The 22,926-nt window shown below is 34.8% G+C and overlaps 1 protein-coding gene across 3 annotated transcripts in view; it reads left to right on the forward strand.

Annotated features, from left to right (window-relative positions):
* LOC128675990 (furin-like protease 2) overlaps positions 1 to 22,926 on the forward strand; it is a 242,316-nt gene that overhangs the window by 141,001 nt on the left and 78,389 nt on the right. For 2 of the 3 annotated variants that reach the window (XM_053755869.2, XM_053755870.1), the window contains exon 2: positions 19,908 to 20,178. In XM_053755869.2, the coding sequence (XP_053611844.1) occupies positions 20,017 to 20,178 (162 nt within the window). In that variant the 5' untranslated portion in view covers positions 19,908 to 20,016. Of the gene's footprint in view, positions 1 to 6,031; positions 6,073 to 19,907; positions 20,179 to 22,926 lie in introns of those variants that run through there. The other variant, XM_053755871.1, reaches the window with a different exon arrangement.

Consider the following 22,926-nt stretch of genomic DNA (forward strand, 5'->3'; position numbering starts at 1 on the left):
CAAGACCCCGCCTATTGAATTCTGACGGAGTCTTGTTGAAGATATTCAGCTTCACAATTTAGCTACAAGCTTCCGTTCGGGTGGAATCTTGTAACACAATTGTTTATTACCCTTTATTATTGTTATTCAGTACACTAGTACATATATACTTACATACATTACAAGTTAAAAGCTTACAAAATAAAAACCTCAATCCTATCTTTTTAACCAACGGTCAATTTAAGCCGAAAACTAGCAGTAAATCGGCCGAATTTGGCACAGTCCGTTAATACGGCAGCAGCGAGACACTCGTGTCACCATACTTTATAGGTTTAAAGAGCCCCAATTTTCGCTTCGCTTTGTGTTTGCATATTCAGGGCTAAATGCAGCTTGAAATGACGCGGTTACTGGTTGCCAGTCAGATTTCTCTTGGCAGATAGTTTTGAGCGATTATAAAACGTTTTTTCTAGTTTTGTCCCGGACTTCATCCATGTCAATCTTACTGACCTTACATTTATTATCAAACCAAAATTTCCAACGAAAGCGAAACATCACAGCTCTGCTAATTTTTTTAAAATTTATTTTATAACAATTTTCGCTTTCGCTGAAACTAGCGGCCCGTCCCGGCTTCACTCGGGTAAAAACATAATAAATTATACACATAAGCTTCCTCGGGAATTACGCTATTTGTTAGTAAAAACCACATGAAAATCCGTGCATTACTTTTTGAGTTTATCGCGAACAGACAGACAGACGCGGCAGAGGACTTTGTTTTATAATAAGTAATGAAACAAAAGATAATTTCAGTTACGTTTTATTAGGTAGTCGTATTCTTGGATATCTTTGTAACTCGTAAGCTTTTATCACGTGACGAGTAAAGACATGAAATACATGTGAATCAACATTCGAAGAATTTTAGTATTTTAGACAAGAAAATCCTTATTCTATGACAAATCGCGCATCGTATATATATATCACCAGACTTAGTACGCCACAATAAACCATTCGTATGACTATCGGTACGTTACCATTTGTCGTGATCTCCGTTATAGTGACGTACGTGCGCTAACGTAGCACGTCCGCAGTGTCGGTAGGTTTATTTATGGTAAACGCCGCTTGTGGTAAACGCAGAACTTGTGGATTAACGAATTCCGGGGACTGACGCTCCTTGGCTGAAGATGAAGCCGAGATATCGCTTAAATGATGAGAGCCCATTTGTGGAAAATTAAAGGCAGTTTGTAAATGTCTGAATAAGAACAGAGTTGTACGTATTGGTTGACTAAAAGACGCACTAGTGCGGTGCGTCTTTAAGTATATAAAGAACCATAAATCAGTAAGCTTTCATCATTACATTGTCAGCACCATTCGTTTCCCAATTAAAATCAGCATAAATATTTTACGTAATATGAATTATTAAATGCATTAATGTATTGAAAATAAAAGTATATTCTATTAAAGTTTTATCCCAGAAATAACCGTTGACATACGGCACCAATATAAGGAAAACAACACAAGATTTTTATAACACTTTCAATGGAAGAAGTAAATTAGAAAAGAGATATTGGAGAATAAATTCAAGCATAAGCTGTAAGCGATACAGCGCTTGTTTGGCTTTGTTCACCGCAATTCAAGGCGTCTTCCAAGTAAAGCGCTTTCGTGACGCAAATGTGTAACCTATATTGCACGAAAACGCTTAATTTTGCAGGCGACGTGCCTGTTTCCATATCAGTAGGTGTTGAGATTACAGATATGGCGTCCATTGAATTATTTTATATAGAGTAGACAATGGTTATGCTGGCAGCAAAAAAGGGGCAACGTAGCTTATTGCCGAATATTATATAAGAATTTGAAAAGCTTTTTAAATTTCTTCATGTTAATATTACATTTTATCACACTATCAAAATCAAAATCTGTTGCGTAGTTTTAAAGATCAAAGCATAGATAGGGACAGACAGAGAGAAGCGACTTTGTTTTATAATAATGTAGTAAATCGCACATTGCGTCTAAAACACGAGATGCGGTTTACACGTTTCGGAATGGTTTCTGTGTAAATATTTGGCCAGAGGCTGTCGGCTAGCGGCCGCCACGGCCAGACACGTCGTGTAACCCGCTATCGTAGCGTCGTGCCGTGTCCACACATAAATTCCACCCCTACCATTCCGACGACCGAAATTGAATTATACGAACCCCCGGATTTTATATCTATTAGGAATTCAGGAGGAACGATTTAGATACCAATTACTATTTCAGCGGTGGTGGTGTAATGATTAAGACTTTGTTTCGCCTGTGAACTGAAAAGATCCAGGTTTGCATTCTACTTGATATATCGTTTTCATCGATCACTTGATTCCGGTGGAGGAAAATATCGTGAGGAAACCTGCACTCCAGTTGGCAATTTATCATCTAGTGTGTGAAATGAAGAAGGCAATGGCAGACCACTGCATTTATGTGCCAAGAAAGTCATCATTCCACTTAATGATTACGATTCTCAGTCGTGACAAATACGACTTTTTCATTTCCTTCGTCTGTTACTTAAAAGCGTGAAAGTGGATGTGCGACAAAACTCAGTTTAAGGACGAATTAAGTCATCAATCTTTCACCTGACATGACGCGTAGGCGTTTATTGAGTTATATTTTTGTAGCGATTATTTATCGATGCGTATATATGTTTCATCATGACATGGAAAAAGGTGTTCTTGGAAAAACTGTCGTGTTTAGAAAATGATTTTTCTATAACTTCACCTTAGCGATTATTATTTATTATACTTTACTATAATGTTATGTTAAACTGTAAATTGCGACGTATTTTCCGGTTGCGTAGGTTTCCGGCATCAAAATAGTCTGTGGTTCACTTTGAGGACTTCGGTATAAATTAATTACCGAAATACGCCTTAATTACATATATATATATATATATATATATATATATATATATAGGTACTTCAAAAAGCGTATAATGGCTATACAATTTACCGGCAAAACAAGAAGTTTTCTTTGAAGGAATCTTTGCGGAAATTACGAAGTTGATCATAAGATCAGGTTATACACGTGCCAGGTTCATGTTCTAAGTACCTACTCGTATTTGTTGGATGATTATGTATGAAATTTTTGGTGTATAAATGAGTCTTAAAGATGTTCCTACTTATTTAATCATACATGTGTGAAAATATAATTTTACTCATAGAATTCAGAAGTAATATAGCCCAAACGTTGTAGATCCCTTCCTGGCAATAGATTGGCAACGTAACCCGAAATGCATCCCGATAACGGTACACAAAGGGATATATGTCCGCAGAGGCACGCTTATTAGAATAAAAAAGTTGTAAAAAAGCTTTCAACTTTGGCTTCGGCCCATGAATTTCTCAAAAGACCCGGCCCAATGGACGGGTCCATTGTGGCTGAAAATGCATACCTACATAATAATAAATCTAGCAATATATCTTAATTAAAATAGGGCACACGAAACTCCGCACATGCAAGTGAACTTGATTAAATCTCGTCGGATACAGTGTAATGGGGGATATTTTTGAAGTTTCAGTGGGATACAACCGACGGCCGCGTTCTGAATTTTAATGATGTTTTAAAACTAGAGCTCGAGGCCCGTCAGATTGTAAGATCTTATATATGCCTCATATTTTTTCAGCTTTATTTGAATAAAGGCCTTTGGACATCTTTGGGACAACATAGACTAATAAATAAAAATTAATTATTTCTGTGGTCTAGTTGCCTTGATGATCAAGTATTTATTTTACTGTCCCAAACGGCATTCGGTCAGAAATATTTCGTTTTAATTTTTTTTTGCAAAAGTATTCTCAGAAATCCGACTCATAAACATGAGGTTTTTATACATACAAAGTGGTCTGGTCAGCGTCGATTAGTCATGTTATACCCTCTCACTTGCCTTTATTAGTTGGAGAGGCACCCTTGGAAGAACTCCAGCAAGTAACCAAATGGACGCGAATCCCATTCTAACGTCTAATCGGACGCCTCAGCTCAGGATGTGTTTGCGTAAAGTTTTCCATTACATTAGAGAGCTGCAAGCAGAACAAATGGACGGAGCTCGGATATCGCTGCTCGACTGTTATTGTAACGGATGTAACTTTGGATAAACGTCACGGCACTCGAATTTACTGCGCTGCCGTCGCCTGCCGTTTTATTAGCTCGTTTTGCATACATTATCCGCGGCGCCGATACACTATACAGTTTACATGTTTAGCTCTATAGAAACTGATGTACTGTTTCGCGTAAGAAAGAAAGAAAACATTTATTTGCCAAAAACATGAGTACAAATAGTCAAAATGAATTAGACCTACACGTTTTACCGAATATAGGTATGCAAATATAAATAAATAAAGAGGAGCGTAGTAGGCTCTCGGTCTATGCTGTGACTACCAAAACATTTTCATGAAATTTTGCTTGGTGCATAAGACTTACACTAAGAAGAGAGATAATGATACGCATGAATCTTGTACACTTGAATAAATTATTTTACATCAGAAGAATGTCACTGCAAAATTAATTGCAAAAATTTAACTTTTTTTTTTTCTCTATCTTGGGCCACAGACGGCTGTAGATCATGATGTTAGTCCATATTGATTGTTAAATAAACCAAACTTATTATTCTGAGAAGGTTTTTACCTCGAAAAAACCTCGTTTTTATAGTTCATAGTTCTTTATTGCTTTCATTATTGTAAGTAACAATTTAAGTGCACAAATGAGCCCTGGAAGGGCGTTGCAATTTAATTATCGTTATATAATATTAAATTATTATTACTATTAAAGCATTATATTATTTTATATTATAGTTAATTAATTCATGTAATAAAGTTTAAAAAAATACAAAAATAATTCTAAATTATATAAAAACTACAATAATTGACTTTCAGTTAAGTACCTCGTGACAGAGCATATTGAGTGTCATCTGTTTGCGTATAAAGATTAATATTTTTCCTGACAAATTTACAGATCTCAAATGATCTCAAATATATATAAAGATGTTACTGTGAGGACATTTTTACAAAGTGAGGTCTATATATATATGATATATCGTTCGAAAAATCTCCGATTCCGTGACAATCGATTGGGATTATAGTTACACAATCGAATTTTGGGGTAGTTAATTGGAGTAATTAAGTGGATTTCGATGAATAAGAGGAGTCGTATTAAAGTATGTCCGCACGTGTTCTCTCGTTAATTATTAACCTACTTTACAAAGTCCATAGATACTTCTTATTTGAAACTTCAGTTCGTCGGTTTCTATCATTATTTAATGATCTTGAAAGCATGTTATATTAAATTTTACAATTCAAATTACTCTGGAGGATAGCTTATAAATTAGATACTAATCTACTCTCTAATTCTACCTTCGCGTCCCGTGCTGTATCGATAGGGTAACCATCCCTAATCCTATCCCGTATTCGGACAATGCGGTCGCGACCTAACAAAAGCTCATTCGGAAAATCTAAAGGACATGGCCAGGTCTGGCGCTATGGTCTTATATATGTTATAATGTGACCTAAAAAGGACACTCGAAAAAAATCCCGACCTTTTTACCCAAAATGTCCCGTCTTATAATTAAAGTTATGGCTGCCCTAGATAAGATAATATGAATAATAACTAGAGTCGTGGGATCTTAGCAGTCGACTCCTGAATATGCAAAACGCTTGTCATTGGGCTGACAAATTAGTTCGGCTTTCTGATATATCGGATTGGCAATAATTCGGTTGATCGCATATGATCTACATATATCTTAGATGCCTTTAGATATGATTGGTTCCGCGTGTATTACACGCACGGTTGCATTGACACACACTATGCATTTATCCTATAGATATTTTACCAAGTAGTATTTAATGAATTTATTTATTTAAATAAATTATACATTGTATAAATGTAAAAGATGGACTTAGCGCTATGTTTACTAGTTATTACAGATGGTACAAACAAGTTATTACGAAACTTAAAACAGAAATCTAAATTCTACATTTGTACATGTGAATGCATATTCAAACAGCATAAGGACTTATTTTAATATTTTTTTGTTGCAGGTAAGAATCCAAAGATTTACTAATACAAATAGTGAATATTAAGTTGGTAAGTATTGGGTAGTTTTGGTATTAATTCTAGAAGTACATCTTTATTATCAGGTTCACCATTCAAATGTAAAACGCACCTACTCTTCAAGTGAAATTAAATTGAGATAAATAGTAAAATTCTGTCTCTCTCTGTTTGTATTCCATTTGGTTTTCAAAATATTTCTACTTTAACAACTTTTACACCATTTTGCAAAATTTTATGAATACAAAGATATGTAAAATCGCCCCTGCATACAATACTAAATAATATTATAAAATTAACAAACTTACTTAAAGTTTGTTTTTTTGTTAGGTACCTCTCCACGCTCTATCTACTCAACCAATCTTTGCATACAATATGCAAAATTTCAAAAGTACATAGGGTACCTTTCGTCCCGGAAAATAACCGCGGGCGAAGCCGCATGCAAAAGCTAGCAAAAAGATAAAAATACACATTTAATGGTCACGCCGAATTGCATATTTTCTTAATAATGTAATGTATAATTCGAATCGCATTATTTATTCAACAGAATCAAGTGTGGCAACGATATCGTGAGAGTACCAAATACTGTGAATGAAAAACTTTAAATATTTGCGATTGCATTTTAAATGTTTTTGCTCATAATTAAGCATTTATTTAACTTGCAATGGATATTTAAGGTATGTTCGGGTAGAATCTTGCAACTCAAATATCTATAAATAATAATTTAAATAAAGTTTGTATTGGGCCCATCGCCTTGAATCTGTAATAATATAATAAAAGGTAGACAATAAAGAAATAAATACTCACTCAAAACAATGTTGTAATTCATCATTACATCATCGACAGCCATTTAAACGTCCCCACTTCTGCGGCACAGGCCTTCCTTATGGATGGATAAGGATATCAATGTTTTATGATAATTACTTATATTTTGGGAATCTCAAAATATGATCTAATCTCAAAAATAAGAACGACATCTTAAATTTGTCTTTTTAATACAAAATTTCTTCCTTAGATTATCTTCAAAGGTCACCTTTGATGAGCCATAATAAAAGCGTTACTTAGGAAAATTTCACAAAATCTATTTTGGAGAACCTTTCACACGACGTGGGACAAATTAGGGCTCGTTCAGGTGCGCCAACATAATAGTTGCAATTTGTGAAAGGGTCACGTAAAAGCTGTATGTTCACGTTCGAGAAGGTCGTTTCGTAATTTTTACTGTTTGAAAGGCATGATTTTTGAAAATGATAATAACAACTTGTGTGCTTTCTGATCACGTTCGATGTGATATTTTTTTAGGGTTCCGTCCCCGTGAAAAGGTAAAAACGAAACCATTATAGAATGACTTCGTCGTCAATCTGTTTCTCGAGAAATCTTAGAGGTGTCTAGTTACACATACTCGAATTTGTAGTATCTTCAGATGAGATATGTGATTTCTTAGCTTCTTCTAACTTAATTATTAAGTTTTGTTTTTTAAATTTCCTATTTAATTTCCATTTTGCGTTTAATTTTGTATCTAATCAAAGAAATGGTGGTTTGAAATGGGTCTCCCGCGGTTCATATTTATGTAATATTATTTTTGCTTCGAGTGTTTCAATCTAGTCATTACATATTCATGCTTCCAACTTTAAGGAAAATAATAAGCTATATTCGATACCTATGGAGTGTTGCAAGCAAGGGTCTTACAACTCATAGTGGCTTGGAGAGCCCTTCTCACGAGAGCCCTAGCCACTCGGAGCCCGGGCATGGTTCGGAATATAACGGTGATAAATATTAACGTCATATTTTTTCGGCTTGTAAATCACCCCTACAATGTGACCATGCCATATTCTCCTGTGGATGTCGTAAGAGACGACTAAGGGACAAAATGTCTTGGCAATTGATAATCAACAATAGTACTCTCAAAGAGGGTTGAGGTCTGGCAGACGACCGGTTGTAAAAGCACAGCCGAATCTTCAAGATTTTTTGGGTTTATTTTTACTCGCACCTCTGAATTCGAATGCAACGGGAATATACGTAGATGTGAGAGAGAAATATTTATTAACATTATTATGTGTTTATTTGCAAATTACTTACAAACAAATGCCTTATAATGATGTTCATCATTGCAAATTATTAACTAGTAAACATTTCCTTATATCCCTACGTAATCGTTATCTTAGAGCTCCTTCCGATCGCTACGTCTGCCTTATTTTTATTTTTGTTTCAACAAAATATATTCATGCATTTTAATTGTACCTATTTATCATTATCTTTTTGTTAACATTTTATTTTTTGTTTTTATCTTCACTACTTTTCACCGCTTTCTATTTGGTCCTAAGGTTTGAATTGCACAGAATACCTTATGGCATTAAGTCCACATATTGTTAACTTTTTAACTTGTGCATTTAAGTTTAAATAAATGACAAAAAAAACTAACTGTCTCTATTTTACTAGTCTTCTTAGACAATTTTTCCAATGATGAATTTAATATACAAGGAAACTGCAAAAAAGTGAAAAACTTTAAAAACCATAGTCTAGTTCCAACATGATAACAATATTGAGTGTTATAACATGACCCGACCCTGCGACAGAACAGCCCTTATCAATACAATACGCCCTCGACTTCGGCCCCGTATGCGTGATATACTCCCCTTAGATATAACTAACCCCTTTAGATTCAATCGTTCGATCGTACTTTACTAGCCTCCATACTATCGCAGAACTCGGCTAGATGCCGATTCGAATGCATGAACATTGCTTTGTTTGTATGAGTGCTTTTATTTACTGCAATGCAAAAATCAGCAATGTATACCAAATCCGACTAAGTTTGGAGAATTGCGGATAGTGTGGTGTCGGCTTAAGTTACACTTTGAAAATCATTTGAGATATAGTTATTCAAATCTATGACGAGGGCGAGTACATGCTGTGTAAAGTGACTATTTCTATTAACAATTAATTGGAAGTATCAAATAAAATACACATGGTTAGTTTGACATATTTATGGAGTTTAAAAAAATGTGAAATTTATCGCGTGGAGTGTGGTGCTATGCATGGATTTAGTATATACAGACTGTAGATAAAATGTTGTGCCTGTCGAATGGGAAATATACATATATAATTAAGTAATATTATTAATTTTCTCTGTATGTGAATATATTATTCTTTTGAGAAATAAAAATCTTTATACATTATATATTTGGTGACACCTAATGCCATATTTTTCATTAATTTCATTAGTACCTTTTATATTTCGGGCGCTTCAGGTCGTGCGTGTACGTAAAATTTCAAGTAGATGGTTTGAATGAAGCGTGAAGAGGTAACAAACAAATTTACTTTCGCATCTATGATATTAGTTAGGAAGTTAGGATTACTTCGGATTCTTGCAAATCTTACCAATTGTTTGATATCAAAGATGTAATGTTATTATCAAGCTCATTCCCGCACTAACAGCCGACTCGAACTCGCTAATTGAAGCCGCGTTTCAATCAAAACTTGCGCGAACTTCGAAATGTCGTTTACAAAAAGCTTTCCGCAAAACGTTCCTAACTCGCTAAGTTTATTTTTGTTCATTAAAATTTTAGGACTACCTAAGTGGCCATATTTGATATTCGGAATTGCTGTCTTGTTCTCTTGGTAATTTTATAAATGAAAAGTTTTGAAAGGAGACTGGGGAAAGGTAGTTATGAAGCGGAGGTCATCGGCGAATGTACCGTGACTAGCGGTTCTCCTTCGTAAGAGAGATATTACGAGTACACCCACCCATAACCCATGAGCACCCATAAACGGAGAGCATGCATGAAGAGTGCTTAATACGGGTATTTAACGCGCACGTACCTTTTATATTTCGTACGTTTCGGGTCGCGTTACAACGAACTGTGGTCACCGAGCGACTGAAGATTAAAATATAATTGAAAATTAGTTATTCATGAAGAGAGTTATGAGTGCAGAGGAGGCGAGTGACCATTGTCGGGATCGATGTCTCTAGTCTCCTACTATTCCATTGGGAAACCAACGTGATAATAAGTTTTCGTTTAATCTATTCGGTCCTACTGTTGGGCATGAAGATGGATTTATTTTTGTATGCAAAGCAGATGGGTAATACTTTGACCCAGCAAAGTTATACCTATCGTATGTATAATAGCGGGAGATGTTTATCGTGATATTGAATTTGTTTTGTGTACAAACAGAAAATATATTTCAGCAAAAACTAAAATATATAACCGTAATTACAACTTTTGACAAACTATTAATCATTTTCGAGTCTAGACACTAAAATTAATTATTCAAAGTCAATTTCACTACGTAAACTTTGCTATTCGAAATTTCGAAAATAATAAAGCGTTTACTACGATTTTTAATTTGCCCTCAAATTACTTGAAAATATTTCAACCTTAAAATTGTGTTGTAACTTTAATTTGTTTTTAGTCTTGCGTAAATTTTGTAAGCGATTAGTATAGTCTGTCATTGTACTCAAGTTTTTAGTCGAAGATGTTTGTAAGCTTGTATACTCTACTCGGCTAATCTTAGAGGTGACTTTTGAAACACCTGCTGTAGGTTGTTAAAAAGTTTTAAGTTTGTTATGTTGACTAAAGGTTGAAAACTGATCTTAACTTCGAATGTAAGAAAGAGATCATTTTATCAAAGCATTTGTTCAGTAATTTTTAAATTACATAGTGTTTCCTAAAAAGCTACAAACTACTTCGGAACGACTACTGCTGATAAGAAATATCGAATTCGTTTCCTGAAATTAGTTTTTGTTTAAAAAATGTATGAAATAATACGAAATGGTTCCTTTAACGTCAGCATAAAGTTATGTTACTTGTAGTTTGTTGACCGTTTCCACTTTGCCGGCACTCGTAGCTTCGTAGGCACGTAGCATTATGTCGGCGTAGCACTTCGTAGCCAATGTGCTACGACGCTACGCCGCGTGCTACGGCATAATAAGCCCTCAATATTTCCCTTTGTTTTAATGCACTAGTGCTTACATTAAAACTGAATGCAATGTGAATATACAACTCTGTTGTACAATTAATATTATTTTCACTTGCTGCACGTTTGACGAAAATTATTGCATGTTTATGTTGTATTACAAAAGTGAATTACGCCGACAATGCACAAGCAAGACACCTTTTTTGTTTGTTTAAATTTTTTTATTAAATATTTATAAGAAATAAATAAGATTTTTGTTTGTCGGAAATTTGTTTGAAGCATTAAAATTTTATTACATTAGAGATAAAAAAACGATTATTATTGATTTTATAACTTTATCGACGACAAAGTAAAATTCCATTATTTTAATCGTAAGTTTTTTAAAATTTATGTTTTTCCTGCAGATTTTCTATAAATGTGTTAGCGACTTGAAAAGTATCGCACTTTAAAATTTTAACTTCAGGTGGCGACTCAACACTAACTTTGTCTTCTAACTTATCAAGGAAATAAGTTACTGTTAGGATTGTATAGTAGCGTCGTAACGTCTATATGATGTATAGTAACGTCTAATACGATAGAAACAGTGTATATTTTTTACTCCGTTTGTTCTTTTTACGCAATTTCCACTGGATTCCATATATACGTGATGAAATCGATATATTACGATAATAGAACCACTACATATCCTCTGTTGAGTGTCGTACAAGGCGATTAAGGGATATACCTTGGCAGCTAATAAACGAGAACAGCATTCCCAAAGATAAAATCAAAGCTTGGTAGGTTTATTTTTGTACCGCGGGCTTCGGGCGTAACAACCAAGAATGAAACACGCGAGAATGTGGGAGAGATTTCGTCATGAAATTATAGATTAATATAACTTTTATTGAAAATCAGACAATAAAATATATTCTAAAATTTCACCACAAATTACGCATGATGTCGCTCAAATAAATAAAAATTGACATACTTCAAAACTTCTATGAAATTCTCAGACCTAAAGTAAGTTGAAGGTTAGTGAAAATCTAATAAACCTACAGAAGTAGAAGAAATGGCAAAGAAAATTCAATATCACTCAGACAGACATTTATCAGGTTTAATCGTGAAACCAAACCCACACCGCACACACTACTGCGAACCGAAGGAGTTCGAAGCTTAGATCAGAAAAGCAAGGAGATGAATGTGTATTTTTTTCTCAGCCAGCAAAAAACGAATGTAATTTAAGGCAGCTTTGAATCGGTCGGTTTTGAATCTAATTATAGGGTTGATGGATTATTTGATAAGTAGGAAAAGAATATTCGATTTCCAAAAAATAGTTATAGTGTAACTAGCTTATATTTGTTTAACGATGTTCAATACGTGTTGCAATGTATGTTTTAAACGTCTGCATTAAATGAAAAGTCACAATAATCTATTAGTTTCACATATTCATATTATTTAGTATGTAGTACAAATATTACTTAAACACGTAATAATTATATGAAAGTTACCTATATTCAAGTTTCTTAAATTCATTTATTTTTGTCATACATGCTTAAGTTAGTTTCGATTTTTAAAAATAACGCCATGTTACGCCATAAAGCTAAACTAGTAAGATTCATTAATACAATACAGGTATATCCTACATATCAATGTCGGTTGTCTAAAATTGGTATTAAATTTAATTTATTTTGACACATCTCCTTAATCTGTAATCCGTGACCGCATTAGACGTCATGTTTGCTCAGCCGCCTCAGCTGGCGGGGAGAGTTAATATTTTACTTCATCGATTGAGTTATGCCGTGTTGCAACTCGTGTGTTTACGTATTGCAGTTGCAGACTGCGTTAACTGCAGTTTGATTGAACTGAATTATGGCTCAGGTTTGCCTGGTCAGCTTTAGATTAATCAGCAAATAACATGTAAAAGGACATAAACAGGTACTATGTAGTGGGTATGATGTCTGCTTGATGAAGATCTGTAAGAAAATATGCTGAAGCATAATAAGCATGACCTCTAAAAAGATTAAAGGTCACAAAAAAACAGTCATTCGATTAAATTTTTTGAAAGAATAAATGTTAATAGCACGTATATTTAAAAGAAACATGGTTATTACAGCGATAGAAACACTTCACCGAAAGCACAGTACCGTCAAATTGATTGGGTAAACAGAACTGAATTTACCGATTATTTTTATTCATACTCTATCTAGATAGATTTTGACAAACCAAAAAACCCCGGTTATATCTAAGAATATAATAATAATTAAATGTATTCTTTGCGTGTCGAAGTTGTCTAACAACTATATTTAACTTTAGATAAATGTATTGAAAAAACATCCTTATCTGACCATGCTATCGGATTCGTGAAACTAAAAAAAAATGTTATAATGATTCATTCATGTGCTCCATAAAATAGCATAGGCAAACTTAATAGATAAATTAATATTTTGGCTCAATGCTAAATACATTCCAATTAATCGTATTAATAGTAGGCTATGTTTGCCACGTCACCGATTGTTTGCGCCTGCCGTGTTTGATTTGCCTCGTGCTCGAAGGCCCTGTAAATCGTAACCAACCACGTTAGACCCCTAGGAATCTCTCGACAACAATCTTCTGGCTCATTTCTCGGTACCGACGCGTGGGGGAGGGGAGGTCGTGTTAGAGTGGACGTTGTAATGGCACTTGTGTTTCGTAAACGATGTTTTATTCATGCCGCGATGCTCGGCTGCGAATAACGGACTAATTATTGAGGTGTTCACTCGTTTGCTTTAAACTGCGTCTAGGGCGTACGCGGAAGAGTTACCAGGGGGCTTACCATCATCTCTTAACGCGTTCCACTTTACGACCTAAACTGAACTGCATCGCAAATTCGTACCATCGACTTAATTTTTAGTATGAATGCGATTCATTTTAAGTGCCTAAATTGAACTGAGTTGCATTGGAATCGTTCTGTAAAAGTTGATGGTAGGCCTGCTAGTGTTATACTTATATTCCCTCTGGTCTTTAGCGTGTGGTTGCGCCCTCAACTATCTCTGGTTACGCTCTGGTTTCGTATACTTCTTTAGTTTATGGTTTCACGTGACTGCAGTTTGGTCATAGGTACTCGTAGACCTGCGTCTCAGGATTGTCGCTCTGACCACCAACTGAAACAGATCAACTACTTTTCATTATCAACGTAACAATTTTGATTGCTCCGATGACTGCTTCGAAAAAAAAAACAAATTGAGTAATTTTTTTTACTAGTTAGTATTTTAAAAAAATCGATCCAGCGACTGTTTCTTGCGGCCCAGTTGATGGTGTAAAAATTTCAAGACTGTGATATTTTGCACTCGAATTACCCAGGCAATATAATATTAGAAGCACAACGCCATAGCCAAATTATGTATTACTTTGTTCAAAAAATCATGTTACACTACATCGTTGTGGGTAAGGTTGTGTTTATATGATCATCTTATTGTGTTGGAATAGAAACCAGTCTAGTTTTGTGTCAGCTTTTGTCTTCTTTCTGTACACATAAAATTAAGTTAATTATGTTATGTTATTTGGGATCGATTTCCACAGAAGCCGTAGGTAGCACATTCCTTTATTATTTCAAGATTTTGTGTGTTGGTTTGGAAGTAGGTTTAATTATTTTGGAAAACTTTTTATAAGTTTTAGCTGTTGTTTTCTTTTTATGCTTATATACTTAAAAGTAAGTAAAATATGCTTCTTAGTCGTATTTTGAGTTGGTTGAGGGTCATGGTCATTACGTGGAATGAAACACACACAAAAAAATCCTTGGACTATTAATGGCGGACAACAGCTAGTAAATATATTAAGAAAGATACCAAAACCAATCCAATTCAGGTTATGACTGCATTGTGCAATGTTTACTGCACAGCCAGCAGCAGTAACGTCATCGACGTAAAAACATCCTTAACAATAAACGTATGGCCAAGATTTATTCCAAAACTGTCTTTTTGCGAATAGCATAACTTTTTATTCAACTTATGGCGAAATCCCACAGTGCTGTGGCGTAGTTTAAAAAGTTAAAGAATGATCGCGCTTTGCCGTTGGCTGTATGGCGTGTCGAAGCTACAACTATTTGTAAGTTTCCCCTCCAAGGCTTCTATGTTGGTTTATTTGCTCCAGAATTCTCGGAAATGTGAGCTTCGAATGTAAGTATGCAATCGATAACTAGTTACGCCTAGCTTGAGTAGAAATTTCGAAGTAAGTAGGGCTTCTGTTGATATGTAATGAGTAATAAATATAGTTACGGGATAGCTAAATTTGTAGGGACAAATCACAGATTGATGTAGCCCCAAAGTGAAATTTCTTCTTGTATGTATATTAATACCTTAATGAATTACTTATTTGTAGTAAAATTTCTTGTATGAAGGATGGACGGACCGATATCTTGAAACTAGCGGGTTCTCTGTCGACTTCGAATCCCTAAAAATAGTTAACCGGATTGGCATTATACCTGTGCCATTTTTCATGTAACCAATACAAACAAACAAAAACTAATATTTTCTCTATATAATGTTAGAAGTTTAGTCATTATTTCTGATATAACAGCAGAACAGGAAAGTTTCGGGCTGTACTCGCTCGAGCGGCATAGCTTAATGCAGTTTGTATGATAATGCAACGACACTCGCTAATTAGGGTGGGTCACATAATAACGAACAATTTTCCAGTTCAAAATACTCGTAAATTAGCGCAGAATTTTGAATTTCGTGGACACTATTCAATGTCAGAGCTAAATAAGTTTTGAGGTTTATTCGCCGAATTCGCCATTATTTTAGAAGTCTATTATATCTGACAAGTTGAATATTTGTTTATTAATGGACTTACATATTTAATGTAAAGTCTCAGTATTGTACGATTTGTTGATTAATCAGTTTAGTTATATAGTAAACTTTAAAGTAGGCCTACTTTATTTGATTAAAACTAACGTGGAAAATCTCCGTCGATAATTTGAGACGTGATTAATCCGTTTTTCTTTAACTTGCAATGTATCTTGTATGTATGAGGGAGACTATGTTCGAGTGGAATCTTGTAATCATATTGTGCTAAAATTTTGTATGACAATGTGAAGTTTATCCAAAAATATGTATATTTTTTCTTTCTCATATATATTAACAGATCAGACTTAGCATGGAAAGTCAATAAATACGTTGTTTTTTGAATGTTGTAAAAATTTGGCTGTTCACAAAGCATCCTTATGTCCAAAGCATCCTTATGTCCTTATATCGCGCGCTAATAGAAACATTCCGTGGGACCGAATAATAAAGACAGGGCAGGACAGACCCTTTTAAATACCGTCCCACAGCGGCTAACACCCACCAATTTATGGAAAGCGCATGCCTTTTGTTTTTCCAGCGAATTAGCTTTGTTGACATCATTTTAATAAGAATAAAGCGAATGTTGTGTTTGTTAGGCTTAAATTGAGCGATATTAAACATTGCCTTCATGACTTCTAAATGTAATCCATTTAATTTTTCGTGAATGTTTTCGTACCTGGATTCAGTGCAGCAATGTGTATTTTACTCTTCTGTCAGTAGTAATGTAAAAAATTGTAATTGTATAAAGTACAATACATGTAAAATACCCACTATAACACTTTCCTACACGCCCTTCGTTTTAAACATCAAAAAATATTCCATCAAGATTGTATCAGATCGCTATTATTTCCAAGATCTCGCGGCACACTTGAGGGAGCGCCCCTCGTGTATTTAACTCGACAAAATATGGGATATATCGGATGCGAGACGGTATCTTTGTTAAACAGGATATTAAAATTCCCCAAATCATATCTCTGGCGGGGACATCTAGCAGAGTGACATAAACGTAAAACTGCTACCGAAATCTGCAGTGCGGTGATATGATTCGCTGTATTTTTTATAGATTAAATTATCCCAACTTTCATTAAACAACTTTGAGTCATATTACAATATAGGTAGCTTATAAAATAGCGTCCAATCGTATCAACTACACATTATAATTAAAACAATTCCGGTGACCGTATTTGTACAGTTTGTAGCATCTTGATGTTTCATCGGATATTTACAATGGTTGTTGTTGAACGTAGGGTCCATTTGATGATACGATTTTCTTTTGCTGTCCACAAAAATATGCTTTTTTTGTATTACTCAATAATGGTGTCACGTTAGAATATCATTTAGTATGGAGAATTTGGACGAGTCCAATAATGTGTGTTTTTATTTTTGTCATATCTTTGAAAGCATTGGCAATTTTGCAGTACATATTTTTACTTGTGTTTCTAAAAATATAATAAGAGGATTTTTATAATCATTCGCATAAAAATTAATCATCTAACCATTTAGACGAACCATTTTTGTTAGTTATTTATAACTTTGTCGCTTAAATGTTGTGTCTATATGTTGTGTCAGATCGATTAAAATAATCGGTAGATTCAATCTCTTCATTAACTTAAGATGTCCCAGTAGACAACTATTTGTAGGTGATAAATTGAGTTTTGATTTAGAATACGATATAACCAAGTTAAGTCATTTTCAATTACAATTAAGATTCGCCGATCTTTAGGGCATTTGTATGTGTAACTCCACACGTAAGTAAAACGGGCAAGTAGCTGGCATGCCAGTATATGGCATGATGAAACATGTCTTGACTATAGATATGTTAGCGACTTGCATGTGTTAACAATTACACGTGGCGGCAGCTGGCATCCAACTGTGTAAACTACTGTCATGTGTATTTCCGTTCTTAATGAGATACTTGTAGCAAGTACAGACTTTTAGTTTGGCTTAGACATCTGTCTTTCTCAATTATAGCGGAAGCTTTTCATTGCGAAGACTGTGCGTAAAGTAGAGAATAAATGTGGACGTTGAAGTAATGCGGTGCTTACCGGCAAGGAAAAAAGACGTCATGGAAGAGCGAGTATGTTAAGCAAAGTGACGCAGCATATGCGCCACATATACTTTAGACAAAATTATTTTGCTATTCAACGCAAGAAAGTTAAACATACAAAGCAAATAAACTCAAACCTTAAATTAAGGATCCAAGTAAGTTTCCAGCGTAAATCCAAGTAGCTAGGCATTCAGTCCAAGCCAACTTCCTCTAGGTGTACGGGAACTTTCCCCGAGTTACCTTTTTGGGCTCTATGCGGAGGCGATAGGGGCGAGTTTGGATGAGTTGTTGTGCTGTTGACTGTACAAGTTCGCTGAAGTTTGTGTCGTAATTCTGTGCTGTTGTGCTGCGCTGAGCTCATTTGTGGAGTGACGAGAACAAATGTGATAACTTATTCCGTGGAGATGTGTTTTTGTAATAGAGATGTTTCTCCGAAATTATTTAAAGGCGCTTCGAGGATAACGTCTGAAACTCGGATGATTTTTGCTCCAACATTTTTTTCGAAGTGCATTTTTTGTAGCGTAAGAGGCGAATGAAAATACAGTTGCCTGATGGTAAGCATATACATGCCATCAGGCAACCGTATTTTCATTCCAGTAATAAAAAATATTGATATGAGAATTTTAAGATAATATCTAATCTGTTTAACTGTTAATAACTTTTCAGAGTGTGCATGCTTATCGCACCGTCCTCACGCCGCTTCTTGACACAACGCAATAACAAAACAAAATTACAACACCATCGAGATTAAAATGCTTATCGCGTAATTGATCCACCCAACATTTTAACAGGATAACTAGACGGACCTTAAGTGCCTTTTAAAATATTCACAACGATATCTAAGAATCTATTAAAACGGCTTTGACGTGCGGCAAAGAATTCCGTCCGAAGGTTTTTTTTTTTACTTCGCCGGATGGAAGCCCAAATAAAATTTCATAAATATCCATGATATATTCACGGTCAGGCTTTTCATACTTTGCCCGCGTGGCTTATCTGGATTATCTCGGGATTTCGTGCGGATTTTTTTAACTTGTTCGCGTTTGTGCGTCCGCTTATTGCGTTTCATCCGGCGCGTGATTTGCCCGCCCCACAAATATGTTTATCGTAGCCCAATTTCCCTTGTATTTATGGCGAACATAAAAAATAAAGCTAGCTAAATAAAGCCAGCATCCTGGCGGGTATTACTCTTTATTAAAATTTAATATCTCTCGCCTTTTGTGTTTCGAGAGCGGTGGCCGTTACAATTAGAGCGGGCTTTATAATTAAGCCGTTCAAAGCCTAATTTAAATTTTTTAACACCTGTAATATGAGTTTCAATTGAACCTTCTTATATTGTTGTTGTCGTAATAAAAAACAGTATATCAACGCGCAACAATCTATAAATTTTAATTTTTTTAGAAGTTATGCCATTTCTCGAGTTTTTACTATCTCATTTAATTTTTTATTTTATTATGTATATTAAATTTATTTTTTCTTTTTCTTCTTGGATCATCATGTCATGGTATATTAAAGGGAGGCCTATTGCCTATCATCTAGCTAGATGATGTAAACAATATTGCTGGTTTATTGTATCTGGATGACCACACAGCAAGATAAAGTTGGTATATTAAAGGGAGGCCTATTGCCTCTTCCATAACTCACTAGTTATGGAAGACTGACAACTACAAACTGAAAACTACAAACTTTGTGTTTGTAGTTTTTGAAAGCTGCTCGTATTCCGTAACCAATACCTGGTAGTATTTCCCAAAATATACTGGTATTCCTGATAAAACATTGATATTGTGACGTTTTACTTTGTATGCAATGCCTCTTATTTTCAATTTCCTTTCGCTTTGATTTTCCCCTTTACATACATCCTACTTCCTACTTCCTACTAATATTGGAAATGCGAAAGTATGAATGTTTGTGTATTGTTTAATCGAAATTGATAGATTGTACAACACACGAGATACATTTTATAAAAACTGTCTTGTAATAGTACACAGATCCACTAAATTATTAAAGTTTTATTAGTTTTTTTGTTATGCGTTGAATGAAATAATATGTTTTTGACCACAATATAAACTTCTATCAAAATTTTTTTTTGTAAAAAAAAAAAAACTTGTTGTCCACAGGTAACGTTGGGATGCAAGTGCATTGGATCACGAAGACTAGTCAGTGCGTAGTGTTGTGAAGTGGTCGACAGATGTCGTTGTGCTGTTAGTGTCGCGTCACACGGGTGTCATGGTGGCGTCATGGCGCGCGCTGGCGCTGCTGGCTGCGCTTCACGTGCTGCAAGCTGTACCTGAGTCCATGTACCACAATCAGTTCGCTGTACACGTGCCCTCAGGTCCGCATGTCGTGGATGATATCGCGAGGCGACACGGCTTCCAGAACCATGGACAGGTGAGATCCTAATATTTGGTAATTTTTCGAGACAATGTGGACATTCCAAAATAAACTCTAAAACAATATCTCTATCTTGTCTATTCGTTATAGGTATGTATTACGTTGTCTTAATAAAAAAAATATTATTAATACGCGTATGCTCAGAACCCATTAAAACACAATACCAAATATTTAGTGTTGCAACATCAAAATACGAGTATAACACACCTAATTTGAATGATAATTGACAATTCCTAGTTGCCGTGATGCCGTGGCATCTCAGCCGTTCACCGTTGCCATTACACCAAATTAGTTTTAGTTAGTAGTGATAAATTATGTTCTAGTTTTATTATACTATTGCGTGATGTTACTAAATTATTTAGTTCATCATAAACATAAATAGATATATTTACTAACATAGTCGATAAGTATCTTGATGTTACTAACAATTCTATGGATTTTATAAGTCCGAAATAAACAGTTATTTATTTATTTTATTTATTTTATAAACCATATTGGTTTATTAACTACACTATATTCTTATTTAAAACTTGTAAAATCTAAGGAAAAAACTAATTGATTAACTTGCTGGCACAGCGAAATAAATCTATCTAGAAAGACACAATGTAAACGTGTATTAGAATCTTACATACATTGTAATACATTCAAGAAATTGCAATAAAAAAAGTTTAACCAAAAACACTACGCATACAGGGACGTGTATAAGCAAAATAATTTTATAGGGAAACTTTCATACCAAATGAACCGTAAAGAGGGAGCGAAGTCTGGATATTACGCAACTAAGTCGACTACGACATTGTCACCTCGTAGTTGGGAATGTAGGCAAACGACTAAACGACTAAATTGCCTTTTGTCGCGCCGACTGATTTTCGCGCGAAAACTTTTTTATACTTCGAGACATTACATGTTTCAGTTCATTGTAAGTCTGATGTCGCCAATTTCTTTTTAATTTTACTCATTGATTTATATGTTAAAGTAACAGACACTATTATACGTGTCCTATATTACGTATTTTTTTATAACTACATATATCCTGTCCAAAGTTCAGCATTTATAAGTCATAACATTATAACTGGTCATATTTTCTTTTCTTTGGACATCTACGTTCTGAATACTGAAACAAAAAAATATATAAAATATTTACCACAGGGAAATCCTTATAGTAAGTTTAATAATTACGTCATGCGTTCAGCTTTTTTATTTAAACTCAGGTGGATTTATAAGAAATTGACTTATTAAGCATCAAATTCATTCAGGTACAGTCGACGGCACGTCAAGTTACTCTTACATGGATCTTTACGCAATTTGCAATGGATTTGTAAGCTTGATGTGCTGATATAAACATGTGTTTACAAGGTACCACTGTCAAAAAACTCGTGCCAATTAGTGCGGAACTAAGAAAAACAATGCTGAACAAACAAGGTACGATCGGGGATATGGCACACTTAATCCCTGATCTCCTTGAACTGCCGCTAAGCGGATAAGTACATAAGTACTCCGCGATTAAACAGCGATTCCGATCGAAATGCTAATACTGAATTTACATCCATTAGATATTACACTGAAGATTCCTGCGGAAATAATTCTATTTTACAAGTTTTTTTCGTTTCTACGCTGAGAGCAAACGAAAAACATAAAATATCACATCGACTCCTCATCCCGTACAGATAAGTCCATCAAGGGAAAAGAGATTTTTCACATAAATAATAATAATAAATATATTAGGACAAATCACACAGATTGAGCGAGCCCCAAAGTAAGTTCGAGACTTGTGTTATGGGATACTAACTCAACGATTCTATATTCTATAACAAATACATATATAGATAAACATCCAAGACCCGTGCCAATTAGAAAAAGAACATTTTCCATCATGACCATACCGGGATTCGAACCCGGGACCTCTCGGTTCAGAGGCAAGCACTTTACCACTGCGCCACCGAGGTCATCATAGACGCTAAACTAGTAACCGATCACTAAATAATTCAACAATAAAACGACATTTTATGGCTCTGTCTACTCCTTAAGGGATAAAAACGTGATAGGTATTCTCACTAGTATCAAAGTAGAAATATTTTATGGGTCCTAGTGAAGAAAATAGGAGTGGAGGGAGGGGAGAAGACATTTTGCCCACCCCGGAAGAATGGGAAAAGGTAAGGCGAATGAAATTGGTGAAGAAAATACAATTTTAATTGTAGTAAAGATTTGTCTGAAACCCAAAGTTTTCTTCTGGACTATCTTATTCTATATCCATATTATTGGACCCTCACGACTTTATGAAAACAAAGTTGACTTACGTTATGACATAGTAATTCACACTACAACTATGGTAGTGTGAAAATCGGGAAATTGCTACTGGGTGAGTCAGTTGCGTAATTTTAACCATGAAATTCTCATCGCCATCTATATTTTACAAATGTAACTGGCCTCTCTTCTATCTTCCACAATAAAGACAAAAATGTAATATACTACATAATATTATACTTTGGTATGTGTCCTACTAATTTATTAAAACACAGACGTCAGAATTCGTCAATTGTGTTTTTCAAACAACTTATGTGTAACACAAAAGATACCTACTGTACTTGTAATTTAGTATCCTTACATACGCCGCGAACGTAGACCTCGCGAATACAATAAATTTTGATGAGATTTTACAAAGTTGTGAATATTTCGAAAACGGCTTTAACTAACCTATTTTGATGCCCCACGCACTTAAAAATTCCATTGATAGATCCTACATAC

The sequence above is a fragment of the Plodia interpunctella genome, chromosome 15, assembly GCF_027563975.2.
Source record: "Plodia interpunctella isolate USDA-ARS_2022_Savannah chromosome 15, ilPloInte3.2, whole genome shotgun sequence".
NCBI lineage: Eukaryota > Metazoa > Arthropoda > Insecta > Lepidoptera > Pyralidae > Plodia > Plodia interpunctella.